The sequence below is a fragment of the Meleagris gallopavo genome, chromosome 4, assembly GCF_905368555.1.
Source record: "Meleagris gallopavo chromosome 4, MGAL_WU_HG_1.1, whole genome shotgun sequence".
Classification (NCBI taxonomy): Eukaryota; Metazoa; Chordata; class Aves; order Galliformes; family Phasianidae; genus Meleagris; species Meleagris gallopavo.
Genome location: NC_139407.1, coordinates 19821656 through 19836741, shown reverse-complemented (window position 1 = coordinate 19836741; position 15086 = coordinate 19821656). Strand labels below are relative to the sequence as shown.

The 15086-nt window shown below is 38.4% G+C and overlaps 1 protein-coding gene and 1 long non-coding RNA gene across 2 annotated transcripts in view; both read right to left on the bottom strand.

Annotated features, from left to right (window-relative positions):
• The window catches only part of LOC116216551 (uncharacterized), a 38250-nt gene extending 31116 nt beyond the window's left edge, over nt 1-7134 (bottom strand). The window contains exons 1-3 of the long non-coding RNA XR_014882902.1: nt 3363-7134; nt 1864-1928; nt 137-184 (exon numbers count right to left, since the gene is read on the bottom strand). This is a non-coding gene — a long non-coding RNA (uncharacterized LOC116216551). The remainder of the gene's footprint in view (nt 1-136; nt 185-1863; nt 1929-3362) is intronic.
• A 1828-nt stretch (nt 7135-8962) lies between these two features.
• Nucleotides 8963-15077, bottom strand: RWDD4 (RWD domain containing 4). Its single transcript, XM_085222437.1, has 7 exons — nt 14916-15077; nt 14684-14764; nt 13104-13213; nt 12847-12991; nt 11961-12075; nt 10824-11031; nt 8963-9965 (listed from the first exon to the last, which is right to left on the bottom strand). Exons 1-6 carry the CDS (start codon nt 14937-14939, stop codon nt 10922-10924), a joined length of 585 nt encoding a protein of 194 aa, XP_085078563.1. The 5' UTR covers nt 14940-15077; the 3' UTR covers nt 8963-9965; nt 10824-10921.
• Between the last annotated feature and the right edge of the window lie 9 nt (nt 15078-15086).

Sequence of the window (15086 nt, the reverse complement as noted above, 5' to 3'; positions counted from 1 at the left end):
GAAGAGACAATTTAAACACCTGATGTTTAAAAATGCACAAGAGCTAAATATACAGGTGTTGTTTATCAGAAATAAGACAAAACCGTGGAAAAAATGTATGTATCAAATACCTTTAAATAGGCATTCACATACGCACCTGTTTCGTCACTTACTTGTGTAGGGTACATGCCACTGGCAATGATATCTGTAAAAGTAACAATAACCAACAAAAGTCAGAAACTTTCTCGTTTACACCACTCAATTAATACTGGTCATGCTTTCTGCAAGTAATATTTTAATAATTTAAACCTCAAAAAATGTTAAATGGACTAAATTCATCCTAATCTGAACAGTCTCTTTATCAAGTAAATTTCTGAAGATATGTGCGCTGAATCTCCACGAAGACTGAAGACATTAACTTTAGCAGTTCATCTTGAGATTGTGAAAATAGAGCTGTTTCACAGAAGTCAGTTCCTTAAATAGGTGCTCCTACTGTGAGCTGTTATTGGTTAGCAAAACCCAGACTGTTTTCTGCCACAAATAATCTGATTGACATAAACAGTCATTAGCATGAATGAACTAAATGTTCCAGCTGTACACAATTCCTTTCACCAGTAGAAAATAAAGCAAAGAAATAAAGCAATAAAGAATGGCTCTCACTACACTTCTTATGGTCACAGTCCTATTGGTTTGTACAAGCTCTGAAAGCATGTTATCATAAATTTAACATGAAGTGATGACTTATTTTAAAAAAAGGAATACTTTAATAATGCCCCTATGTATTCTGCCATTAAAAATGTTTTTAAAAACTACAGCACTCACAACTCCCATGTAGAAAATAAACCCCTTTTTATCTGTGTTAAACTTTCCTCCATCAAAGGAGCAAATACTTGTATTGCCACACACACAAATCTTTGTGTGCTAGAGAATCTCAAAATTAATTTCAGGTTGACATCTGGATTTCAGCCCAAATCTCATTCCAACATAACCAATTTGTAATGATACCACAACAGTTAAGTTTTATGTACCTGGACAGTTTCTTCACTTCATATAACAACTACAGATGTTCATTTCAATCATGTTTGATGTATCATGTTGTTTGTGAAAGCAGCTTTTGAGTGTTAGCTAGTATGCCATTATATAAAAAGACCAAATCTGTTAGTGATCTGCTATAGGGAGCAGCACAGTAGTTTTAGGCACAATAGTGTTGTCTGTATAGCAGTGAGCAAAAAGCTTCCATTCCCCTAAGAAACACTGTCCATAAAATGGATGTAATAGAAGAACCTTGTACTTCTTGGATTAAAATTTGATGAGCCACCTTGATACTATGCTATGGACTCATCATGCAGACAGAATCACAGGGAGGATTACGGCCTACTGAGCTGATCTCTCTGAAATCAACAGAGAACACAACAAAACAGATTTTGAATCAAGTAATCACTCGATTTCTCTCACTTTACTGCACAGTTTATCCTTAGCGACAAACATACTTAGCAATAAGTAACTTTAGGCAAGACTTGTTAATATGTTGTTGAAACACTTGCTATGATTGGATTTTCCAGAAACTTCCTGGAAATTGAAGGCCAAGTTGTTCTTCCATATTCCTAAAGGAAAAGACTACAGTACAGAATGTCACGATACTCCTAAAATTACACTCACTTCCAGTAAATGCCTTTTCTCATCATAAAGTCTCTAACTCTCTGACAGCACTCCAGCTGTCATTCAATTGTTATGTTAATAATGAATGTTAATAAGAACTGTTTTGTGACTGCGACTTTATAAGTGAGCATGCATACACACACTATCCCATAACTGATCTACAAATGAAGGTTGAGGTGACAAATATTATCACACGTGGCTCAAACTCAGATTAAAGAGTCTTACCATGCTTAGAAGTTTCTCAGAAAGAACTTCTTTTCCATAAGCTACCCATGGTTGTTCTTTGTTTTCTGTAGAAGAGTTTAATGGCATTGTAGATTAATTATGCAGAAGTGTCAAATGTTCCCTTTCCCTTTAATTGACTTTTTCCCTCTGTTACACTGCTTTCCCATTTTCACTGGAAAACCAGAAAATTCCAACTGAGACTCTTTCAGTGATTTCTTGCAGCACTTTTTCAGGAAAAAAGAAATAAAAACAGCAGAATGACAACAGTACGGGCTGCTTGTAAACATGTAAGTTACTTTTCAGGGGTATCAGCAAGTTGCAACCTTTCAAGATTCTAGATCCTTGAGTTTTGTGCAGAAAACAGAAAAACCATGATATATAATGAGAACAAGAGATAAGGGGCTATTTATGCTGACTTCTCAGTAACTGTTTAACAGCAAAGAAAAATACCTACCCACCGGCCTTTTAGATTACTGGGTTTCTCACTTATTGGTACTCAAAGACATGCAGACCACTGTAATATTCACTTCCTCTACTAGCTTAGATTGCATAATTTCTTTCACTATTCCTTTCTTGCCCCCACTGGTACATACAGGTTTCTCTGGTAAATATACTTCACTTTTCAACACACTGACTTACAAAGTTATTGCTACCACTACTTAACTTACAGTGATAAAACATTAGACACATGGAAGGAAAGTTTTTTTTTTTCCCCCAAAAGGAGAGAGCAAGACAGAAAAGAAGTATTTTGTTTTCCAGTACAGCCTCTTTTTCTGGTCTAAAGAGTTTTCATGTCTTGTGTTTCTAGAGGGAAGCTATCTTCATTAGCATCATAGTGTTACACCAGCTTGCTGCATTAGTTTCTCAGCACAAGGTTTCAGTGTTTTGGGGAGGAAAGAAAAAAAAGGATAACTGAAACATAGTATGCTAAACAGAGATTATTTAATTCTCGAAGGTAAAACTCTGCTCAGTAAGAAGCTGCCTCTGAATTCTACTGAGCAAAGATTTTATTACCTTGAACGAATTTTGCAATCATTAACCTGTACTTTGTAAGAGAGTGTTCCTGAGAGCAGGAAAGCAATTGTTCGGCTTAATGGGTCTTAATACACTTGTTCAGATTAAGAAGAAAACTGGCCTTTTTTCAAAATACACTCTTATGGAGTGGTTCTGAAAATGTACAACTTCTTCCTGTCCTCGGAATTTCCTTCAGTGCTGCTCAGTGTTGTTGTCCACTTTTTATTAGTAGCATCAGACAGTCCTAACAAGGAAACAAGTGCTCCTGAACGGCTGTGCAGTCTCTATTCTTTGAAGATTTCAACACTTGACTAGAAAAAGCCACTGGTGATCTGTGGTATCACAAATACAAGTCCTGCTTTGAAAGGGAGGCTGGACCAGCTGACTTCCAGAGGCTCCTTCTAGTTTGCATCTCTGTGATTCAGTGTGGATTTAATAGTCACCATAAAAGACCTTCTAATTCTTACTTGAAATTTTACTCTTACCTTGTTGGTAAACAAGTATTAACCAATTATCTTCTTGTATATTGGAGATGAAGGTGTAATGGATGGTCATTACCACCAAGGCAGCCTCCTGAATGCATCTGTTAAAGCTGAAACTTCTGCAAATGCCACAGATACGGCAGCTCCGCTGAGACAGTAAAAGCAGCCTGAGATGGGTGGGTTGAACCAGACTCTGTCCTTACAAGCTGTCAACAGAGTTAAATAACAGCAGTGAGGACATGGGTTACCATATGCCTATCAAAGAGTTTAGTTTAAATATCATCCAGTGCTACTTTGCCTACAGATGTTTGAAGAAGGCAGTATCCTATAACTGCCTTTATTCCAGGCTGAGTAGATCACCACTGTGACAACAAGCTGAAAGAACTAATTATATGAAAGTGAATAAACCAGTGAGTAGAACCTGAGATAAAGCCCAATTGCAAGTGTGTTCCTATGAATTACTAAATGAATATGTGAATCTCTTCTATTTTGCTAATACTACTTTGCACCCAAAGAGGGAGGAGACTTTTGAGCCAAGAGGAGGAGTGTGTATGAATTTCCATATGTCTTGCTTCTGCAGGATAGTGAAAGGTACCACAGGAAAGGAATAAAACTTCTTTCTCTCTTGAAGTCATTTGTCTGAACCGTTTCTCAACACATGCAGGCACATCAGCTAATAAGCTAATATATCTGCTTGCACCAAGAGCATTTTAAACATCACAATAACCAAGTTAAGAAATAAAAGAATATACAAAAATAGTGGGTCCACAGTCATAAAAACTGTTACAATTGTGAAATTTTTAACTTGTTTGTACTGATTATAATGCCTGCTAACCAAGTCCAGGCAGCTCCGTGGACAGCGCATACATACTTCTATGTGTGGCATGAAATGTAAGCAGTGCATTTCCTGTCATCCCATTCAACTAAAACTAAAGGATGTCACTAGTGCTTATTAACAGTACATCAGAATCTGCACTGACTACTAAAAAACAAATTTGCTGAAAGCAATGCTTAATCACATGGATTGAAGCTAGTCAACGTAAAATTATCCAAGAGTATTTATATGCCACAGATCCACTGCAGAGAGATGAGCTGAAGCACTGAAGCAGGTACTAAAGCTACTGAGATCCAGTCAGTTTTATTACACCAAATTAATTTGCCTCTGCATGTTGTTGTCCTGTTTCAAATCCCTACTTTCTCCCAGGGACAGTTTTATTAATTTTTTTTTCCCAGTAGAGCAAAAACTTACTTTTCCTCTCAGAATTATGATCATACATGAACTCAAGCCTTTGTACCACCTCCCTACTAGCAGGAACACTAGGAAGCAAAGCACTAAGCATCTGCTTGGATTCTACTGGTGGTGAGAAGCATGTAGCAACAGAAGGACATTTTTCTATCCATTCTTTTTCACATAAGTATCACATAGGCAGCTTTAATTTTGGCATGTCCTTACCTCTGATTGAGACTCATTTCCTGATTTGAGCGGATTTTTAACTTTAGCACTATTTTCATCTAGGAAATAAAATTTCTATGGCACATCTTGTACTTCTATCATCTAAAGATATATGGAATGAGGGAAAAAATCATAATCATGCTGTATGCCAGACAACTGAAACTTGGTAATATTCTAGTGTCGATCTTCAGAGAAGAATGTAAAACTGATAATGCTGTAAAAACGTATTAATTATCTATAGGGGCTATGTACTTTCCATCAGACTTTTATCAATGGGATGCTACATCTTCCCCAAAGTTATAAAATATCTCTCTTCAAGGTCAACTGAACTTAGCTTTTCTGAAAGTAGTAATCAAATGGATCCCCTACAGACAGCAGCTCTTCAGATAATAATGCTTTCATTACATTTGTTTTTCCCGCAGGAAATCATAAAATGCATTACTGACAAAGACATTTGATTTAAAGCAAGATCCTGCTCTGAACAGTGACTCCATACAAGACTGTGTTTATTGCTTCTCAGTGACGCTGTAACAGATACTTGTAGAAAGAAAATATTATCCATTCTTGTCTTCCAAACTCATCCCAGAATGACTTTTCCCTGTCAATGATCATTACGAGTAATAAGCACACCACAGATGAAATTATGCCTTCAGAGATATCTGTGCAACCTCATTACTCTCCACTAAGGCTGTGCAGATATAGCTTGGCTGAATCCGTCAGCGCTGTGACATTATCAGATCCCACAATGTAAGCAACTTCCAATATGCAATCATAGCAAGTTATAAAATTTCTGCCATACTGTAAAGATGAATATATAAAACACATACTAGTGAATCAGCAGTAATAATATGAATGGACAAATACAAGGGATAGCTAAGTAAAACTTATAAACAAATGACATACTTTGAGTTTAAGATAAGACACTGATAACTGGATTTAGATCCTCACGTGTCTGGAGCAATTCAGCCATGTGGAGTCACTGCTCACTTTGCTTAATGAAAATGAGAGAAAAGAAACAGTTCATTCTATCACTCTTGTAAAACATTCTAATGTCTTTTTGCAGCGCTAGTCAATATGTTTTGTAAGTCATTGCTAAGAGTACAACAGACTTTTTTTCAGAGGTTCTTCAATGGGCTCGGAAAGAATGACAGGAAGCCTAACAGTCAGAGGAAGAGAAGTTCTTGTCGGTCATTGAGTTGTCTCATTCTGAAACAAAGCCAAAGCTATGTTGGTGAAAGAATAAAGTGGTGGTGACAGAAAGAAAATCTATGATCCTCTTGTCTTTCGCTATATCTCAACCTCATTCAGAAATTTACAGCTCTGCAACTGTAAGCTTTGCTTTTGTTGTATTTTATTGGCTCACAGCAATTAAGACTTATCTCCAGTGTGCTTCCTTCCTCCTTTACTTCTTCCTCTAATCCATCCAGAATTCTACACTTCTGGTATTTTATCTGCTGAATGAACACTTCCTGACCCCACATCCTGCTGCTAGGCACAAGTGCTGATGGAGCTATACCATGAACTACCCAACACAGCTAACGGAAACAATTTCCAGAGGGGAACTATTCTTGGTGTAGACCAGCTCAAATGATTTTCACTGCACAAAGTTCACAGTACAATCTGAAACCACTTGTGCTAAAAGGAGCACAGCCTCCCTCTGCACTTCTTCCAAAGGTCCTATCCATTGCATGAAATGCTGGCATTTTGCCTATTCTTCTTTTAGTCACCAAAATTTAATTACTTGCCAGCCAGGTGAGCTTTAAATGCCCGCTCCATATACCACCAGTTGCAGTGGTACTGCAGACAGCCTTGATTTCAGCATCAGCTCTTACAGAGTTGCTCTACAGGGTGAGCAGCAGAAGCCAAGTACATACTGGTGATTAATCACAGCTGTCAAGCACTCCACCCAGCCTTCTTAAAGGTCGACTGCATTATTACCTGGGATTTGGTGCACTACAGTGCAGTACAGCTCCTGGTTTTGGTACTGAAAGCACTGAACCAACTTGCACTTAATGTCATGCAAATGTAAGATCACCTTTCGGTCTCATCCAAAGACAGAAGGGTAGAATTCCAGTGTGATGGTAACAGCCCTTGTGCTTCAACCATGAACTTTTAGTTTTTCAAACATCCATAATCATAAGCAGCATAAGAAATGGACAGGTTTTGGAAGCAGCTGTTTGAGGCACCAAATTGTTTAACAAAAAACGCACGCACCCTCTGCAAACAATCCTCTCCTGCTGAGTAGCAAAAGACATTTGGAGCAAGAAATGTACATAATTGTTCTGCTTTTCATAATTGGAGAATTCAGTAGATTTGTTTCTCAATACCTACATGATTTAAAGAGAAATATCAGTAGACATAACAGTAATCAGTATGTTCTTAAGTTGTAATCCTTGCTTCACAGGGAACGGATCGATCACAGAACAACAGCTTCCCAAGGTGCCAGGAATATTAACCAATGCAAACATGCACTAAAAGAGAGAAAATGATGTTATAAATGGAATTTTGGTTAACAAGATTAAGCTTTACTTAAAAATACCTTGGAGAAGGTATTGTTAAATAGTTTACTCAGTCATGTTCTCAACGTACAGGTCTATGTACAGAAAGACACACACCTGCATTTCTTGACAAAAATCATTACTTTCCCACCCCTGTGTTTCCAGTGCTCAGGCCTCTCCTTTAGACTTCTAAGTAACTTTCTTCCCAGATATTAGGCTATAACATAAAACAGTTAAACTAAATGAATTACCTTTTAAAAATGGCACAGAAATGAAGAACTGATACACATAACCCTAATGCAAAATATTTCCTGTCCAAGCAGACTTCAAAATGCATGTTCTAAATCCCTGCTAAAAGAACCAGAAGAGATTGCTAGGACATCTCCCCACAAGCACGTGATATAGAAGCAAACAAGAAGCTGAAAATGTAGGCATTTCACAAGTTTAACAAGTTTGCTGTTACACACAACAGCTCTATAAAAGCAAGAGATGTGGTTCTTATCTGTCTTTCCCGCATGACCCCTAACTAAACTATTCATATAAATTGTCATGGCAACTTAGACACAAGGATACCAGCAAAAACAAGTCAATTCCCTTGGAGAGATTTAGAATAGCAAAAGCTCTATCCATTCTGATGCTGGCAGAGCCTAAAGCCCTTCCCTGTTCCTTGATCACAGACCCCACCGACTTCTTGCTGAGGCGTTGCTCCCAGACACTCTTGCTCAGGCTGCAGCCATAGGCCTCCAGCCCATGTCAAACATGAGAATGGATCATCTGGAACAAGCTCTATCTTGGGTACTTCACTAACTCTTATTAAACGTGATTTGTGTTCAGAAAGAAATCAGCCTTTCCAAAATTAAGCACTGCATAAGAATCAATATTATTTTCTGTATGTGAACACATATATTCATTCACTGTCACTCTACAGTTTCAGCAAAAACAACCATTTCTTGCTGGATGACAGCAGTACAGACCACGTTTCTTTCAGATCTCTTCACAGACTCTTCTGAAAAGTAAAAACATCGACTCTTTTTCTATTTTTTCCCTCCACCTGCAGTCACAACACTTCATGCAGCTTTTTTCTTCATGTATGTATTTTTTTATACTTTGTATATATAAAGACAATAAATATAATACATAATTATATGCAGATAAGCAATAATTTTGCAATACATATGGTAAAAGAGAAATAATTTAAGAGAATATGAGAACTGCAGTTACAGCTTGCGCATAAGCTCTACTGACATAGCAGAAGCACAAAAACTTCCACTCTGATAGCTGAAGTCCTAATTTGACAGCCATGTCATCCCGTATTGGCTGCGCAGGCTCCTATCTGACCACCACCAGTCAGAGCATCCAGCCTGTGCCTCCGATTTACTAAGTGCTTTCCATAGCACATACAGCAGAGTACACTCCAAGAGACACTGGACTCGCTATGATGGCTATTTTCCTGTTTTTCACTGGAGTGCCTAGTCCTCCTGAGAGTAACAAACACAGCCACCCTGAAATGCAAACATATACTGAAAGAGGGAAAGCACCTTTCTGCCAATCACTAGGAACGCTCTCTCAGTAAGAGAAAGTCCTTTGCAAATTCAAGTGGAGCCACAGAAATACAGCAGGCAATATATGAATCCAAAAAACAAAAACACATATGACAGCAGATAAATAGGTATTTATTTAGGTTCATCTCAAAGCACACAAAAATAATAAAGGACATTAAGGCATCTTGTATTCAATAACTGTTCATATGGTAAAGATGATTTCTCTTTCTGATAATAAGAGCACACTAGAAAAAAAGTTTCCCCCACACATTTGGCAGCGTTGACTTGTCAGGCTGTTCCAACATTCAGCCAGCAGAACCCTTCAAAGAATGCCCATTTCTCTCATAAAAGAACTACAAAATCTAACAGTCATTGAGAGACATGCCAGACTGCACTCTTCTTTCCCTTCAAACACATGACCTTCTGTAAAGATGCACACTGGAGAAAGACTAACAGGTGCATACTTCAGAGAATAAAGAACGCAGACTCATGTTGGAACCACTCGTTTCTTTCAGTAACCAGAGTACTCGTCCTTGCTTACACTAGTATTTGCTATTTCAGCCAAAAACAAATGAAAAGAGAACAAGTTCTGCCTCAGGATGCAACAATTTTTATGCTCTTCTTCTACATTTATATTAGATAAACAAATGACAAAAGTTTTGTTTCCATGGAATAATTTATTTTGACGAATTATGCTGTCAAGTGACTAATCACTGTTATAGTGCTTTTTTCTTCCATTGGAATAACAACATCAGGAAATGTTTACAGTATCATCGGGTTCACTATAAAAGAATTTTACTACAGAGTAAGATATAAATTAATAAACACTGCATATAGCACTATTCACTTTACCACATTCATCCTCTGTATCCTTTGTTCACATTTTTACCTCCATTTAAGGCAAGTTTAGTTTCCGAAGAAGACCACGTAGTCTCAAGACAAACTTGTGTGTCTGGAGTTATGAGTTAGGAAATTGAGCTATATAAAACCTTTACTTCAAAATAAGAAAGCTATTAAGAGAAAGACGGTGACCCAAAATTGCACTGTATTAAGAGGTTGAGTTTCCATGTACCAAAGTCCTTTATTCATCATCTTTAGAACCAGTTTTGCTCAACTATGGAAGAGACACAAAAAGAAAGTGTTCAAAGTTTAGACTGCCATTCCATTTATTAGGAAACAAGAACAACATTATTTCCATCTTACATAGACCACATGTATATTTAATTAATAATATAGACTGAATGTGATACTGTATCAAGAGATTGAAATGCACCAAAAATAATTTCTTAACTTTAAGCACTAAATAAGCTTATTTCCTGAACCTGAAATCCTACCTTCATGTATTTTGTGAACTGCTTTAAAAAATACAAAATGCAACTGATTTTAAGGAAAAGCAAACAAGCAAAAAAAAACAACCCAAACCAATCAACCAACCAAACCACAAAGAACCTTAGAGTACAAGGTCTATTTAATTTGAAGATCAGTCACCTGCTCTCCAAAACAAAAGATGTAGCAATTGAGAAACTACCCCCAGACATCTCTGGAAGACTTCCATGTACAGATTTACACAACACAAAATCAAACACTATTTCTCTCTTTTTTTTTTTTCTAAAGCTAATTTTATAATTATTAAACACTGTGCACCTATTGGGAAATTTATCTGGAATCCAAGACATCCACTAGAAACAGCTACTTCCAACTTAGGGTAACTGCCTACAACCACCATCATCATTTGCTCGCTGTAATGTAACAACCAGAACTAGTGCTGGGTCTTATGCTGTGCGATTATGTTGTGCAAAATAGCTTGCTATCAAAATTGTCAAGTAGCTACACTGACTTCCACTGAACCAGCAAAGCCTGAAAAGCATTTGAGAACGACACAAATTAGAATCTAAAATGAGCAATAGTCTTACAATTCTTACTATTGCTTGCAAATCTTTTTAATATTAAAAGATAACTTGATAATACTTACATGCTGGATGCATACAGATACAAATCAGATGCCACAGTCAAATCCAAACAGAGTTGGAAAAAAAAAAAAATCAGATTAGTTTTCTTCAGATGTACAAATCAATTCAAATGCACAGAGGCAGTATGTCGATAACACTGCTTATCATACAGCCGTACTACCTTAATGACGTCCACCCAGTTCCATCCTCGAGGAAGCTCTCCTTTGTGATCTGCAGAATAACAAGGTTTTATTTTCAACGCACAAACGAATTAAAATCAACACACAAAATTGTAAAGAGTCACAAATCTTAATTTGTCCATTCCAAAGCATTGAAGACAAAGAACATATTTATGTCCTGAACGCACCCCGTTCTTCAAAATAATTCTCAGACCTTTTACACCTGAATTAACAGACAATTCTAAAACGAGCTGAGCCAACCACATGTGATGCATTCTTTCAAGTAAATCTTACACAGATTTTCCCATCTGACGTCCACAGTTAGAATGCCAACTGTGGATTTAAATTAGGTAAATTATACTTAGAAACTGCTATAATGAGATATAATTTTTGCTGCATTGACTAAGCATTACCTAGATCATTATTAAAAACTGAGACTAAACACAAAATTCATCAGCAGAGTTAAGCCAAAATACTGAACCCTTTTCTACAAAAAACATAGTATTTCACTGAAAGCACAAAGTGACTCCAGAAGCACCTCTACCTTGAGGATACAAACTAATTAAAAGGTTCTACTTTGGGTTCCAAGCAAACATTTTCTTTTAGAAATTACATTTTTAATAATGTGAATTACTTATCAGAGTCTATCAACAAAAGATAAGCCTTTTGTTGGAAGGGACTATGTCCCAGATGCTTTCCCCAAATAGTATGTTTGAAAACTTCACTTTTGTCACAAACTGAAATAACAAAATGAAATTAAATCAATGACATCTTGAAATCCCTACTCTACAGTTTTTACTGCTTCTACCAGAACTATCATCTCAGGCAAGAACCATAAATCTGTGTTTCTTTTGCTTGTTTTAGATTAAAAGTAGTTAATCTTACAAGCAAGAGACTTCTGATTCCAACTACCAAAATGACACAGCTGTTAAATTTCTACTCTTGCACAGCACAAACATAACAATACAATAATGGACAAACCTGTTTTGTCGGCTAGCTTTCTTTTCTGGGTTTTGGATAACTGTTCCTTTTTGTCTTTTTTCTTATTTGCTGGCACATCAGGAGTTCCAATAGGAATACTATTGCTTACTGAAGTCTGAGAAAGGTGAAAATTGTTGTTAATATTTTGCATGCTAGTTCACCTATCAAACTCCAGAATCCAGTACAAATACAGAGTAAAAATACAGATTCCTCTGTGCCTGATTACTGTGGAAAAAAAAAAGCCATCAGCAGCCTGCAGCTTTTAATCAGCATGCAACGATGACAGCTATAGCTTTAAGGACTATGAAGAAGAGACTGGAATTGTTCCCTTTCAGAGTTGCCAAGGGGCACTTCTTACACTGCCAAAATTTGATGGTGAAGTGTGATTTAGTCTAAAGGGATTCAGACTTCCAAAATACAAAAATCATTCCTTTTTCCTCAAAGTAAGTCTGCAGCATGACAAAGGCCATTAAAGAGGAAGCAATACAAGAAGACAAACATAGAAGCTGCAAAACTTGCAGAAGATATTGAAAGTATATTCATGCAATTCATGGCATCCCAGGAAGCTTTCGATAATTGGCACCTGAGCAGACATCTTTAATCTATTTCAGCTCTCTTTAGCTTTGTTTCTGTTCCAAGTCTCCATTTTTATGTCATTTTGCAGTCCATTCACATTTTGCTATGACAGCAAAATAACAAACAAGACAATTATTACCACAGAGCATTGTAGCACCATGACCTACAGGCTACTGTTTAGCCACAGCCATGTATTAGTCAGTATACTGAGTGTAAACCTTAAAAGTAAAGCAATGAAGTACTCTGAGGTTTACTAACTACTTTTGTAGATTTAAAAGTGAGGAATTTAAATCTGAATTTATCAACTTACCACAGTGTTAACAGGCTGATTTTCCATGAACGATTCTTTATTATCTTTGGCATATTCAAAAAGTGTGTATGTCATAGCAGTTCCAAGATTAGCTTCGACTTCTACCATTAATTTATCCAATATACTTCGTTTAATAGCTGAAGATCTGAAAAAAACATCTTAGAACTCATCTATAATCTAGACAGAAGAAAAAAAGCTCATCAACCAAAAAGCTCCCATAGGTAAAGTTAGGGAGTGAAGTTATCATACATACTTACATCGTGTTGTTGAAGAAAGCATCCATTGATATGACTGGTGCTGTTTGTGGATACGTTTCTGGCCAAGAAATTTCTATTAGAAAGGCTTTGGGATCTCCATTTTCTCCTATCTGAAAGAGGAAAAAAAGTGATCAGAAAGCAATAATTTCCAGTCACTTATTAAAGATTAAATTGTCAATACACAAGTCTTTCTCTCTAAAACTGATCAAATTATTTCAGATAACAACTGTTCATTTATAAAGCTACTGGTCAGAAATTAAAACTTCTGGAAAATTTTTATCTAGACATGACCATTAGTCTCACAGCTCTTATCCTGGGAAAAGCAAAATAAGTATAAATAAATAAATAAATAAATAAATGTATATACATATGGGCTTTGAGCAACCTGGTCTAGAGTGAGGTATCCCTGCCTATTGCAGGGGGGTTGGAACTAGATCACAGAATCATAGAATGGCCTGGGTTGAAAAGGACCTAAATGACCATCTATTTTCAACCCCCCTGCTACGTGCAGGGTTGCCAACCACCAGACCAGGCTGCCCAGAGTCACATCCAGCCTGGCCTTGGATGTCTCTGGGGATGGGGCATCCACAACCTCCTTCGGCAACCTGTTCCAGTGTGTCACCACCCTCTGTGTGAAGAATTTCCTCCTAATATCTAACCTAAACCTCCCCCGTCTCAGTTTAAAACCAGATGAACTTAAATTTCCCTTCTAACCCAAACAATTCTATGATTCTCTCTACATGAGTTATTTCATTTCCAATGTCTGTACCAGTACAGTGTAGTAGCTGACATTCAGTAGCATCTGGAGTAGAAATGAAATACATAAAACTTTAAATCAGGCATCAGCAACATTCATCAAGTCATCATGTACACTGTAGCTGTCCAGTTCCCAGCAGTGTTGAGAAGAAAACTCATCATGTGGTATACATACAAGTTCTCCTTTTCTCAGGAAGGCAATGTCTGCGCCATGAGTAAATCCACACAGAAAGCTGCACAACCATGTTCTTCCTTGGCAGTGCAGCTAAAAATCAGGTAGCCTTACTTTCTATGATGCTACATTTCCTCAGTATCTGTAAAGACCTTTCTTTTGTCTCAGTTTCTTAGCAGACGGATCACAGAACTCTTCTGTTTTTATGTGAGACCCACCAGAGACCGAGGAGAGAGAAAAATTCTTTTGACTTCCTCATGCACTTACTGCACTACGCTTTCTCAAACCCAAATCTTGGTGTCAGACAAAAGCAATAGGACACATATTCTTTCACAGGAATGATGCATTATTGCCTTTGTCTGACATTAAATTTCATGATACTTGATTAAGTTTTCCTAACTTTTGACTTCTTATCGGTGACAACTAAAGCTGGCAAGATCCCGTGACGCAGCGTAGGCTCGTCACGATCACTCTTTTCAAAAAATAGAGCTTACTTGGAGCAGCGATACGTGTGTCAAGGGAACCTCGGGCCGTCCCTGCGGGCAGCCCCATCCGGGCACCGCACAGCCACGCCGTGACGGCCTGACACCGCCGCACGAAGGTCCCGCGACACCTCCCTCCTGGCACAGCCGTGCTTACGGCGCTGCCTTACCCTGTACTGGAAGCACACCGGGCTGAGCTCCCTGAAGCAGCCGTCTCCTTCGTAGATCGAGCGCAGCGCCTCCAGTTCCATCTGAGGGAGAGACGCGGAGCGCGATCAAAGACCGCGGTCCCCCCCCGGTCCCGCACCTCAGGCTTTTCCCGCCTTCTCCCCGCCGCGCGCCCCTCCCGAGCCGGCTCCCCTCAACCGGGCGGGAGGCGGCCCGGCCCACCCCTCCTCTCACCTCCTGGTCCTCATTGGCCGCCATGGCGCGCGGCAGGCACCACGCGCGCACCCGCCCGGGGCTGCGCGGCCCCGCCGCCGCCACGCATGCGCGGGAGGCCGGAGCGAGCCCCCGCCGCGATCGGCATTCCCTTCCCGTCTTCCTCGTCTCTTCCTCCTTTCGCTGACTGGC

What these genes read in the sequence shown, in the direction of transcription:
- RWDD4 (XM_085222437.1), bottom strand. Translation starts at nt 14,939, where the DNA reads ATGGCGGCCAATGAGGACCAGGAG. An exon ending in CGGTGTGCTTCCAGTACAGG is followed by an intron (nt 13,214 to 14,683) that starts GTAAGGCAGCGC and finishes TTCCTCTTTCAG; the next exon opens with ATAGGAGAAAATGGAGATCC. An exon ending in GCTTTCTTCAACAACACGAT is followed by an intron (nt 12,992 to 13,103) that starts GTAAGTATGTAT and finishes TGTTTTTTTCAG; the next exon opens with ATCTTCAGCTATTAAACGAA.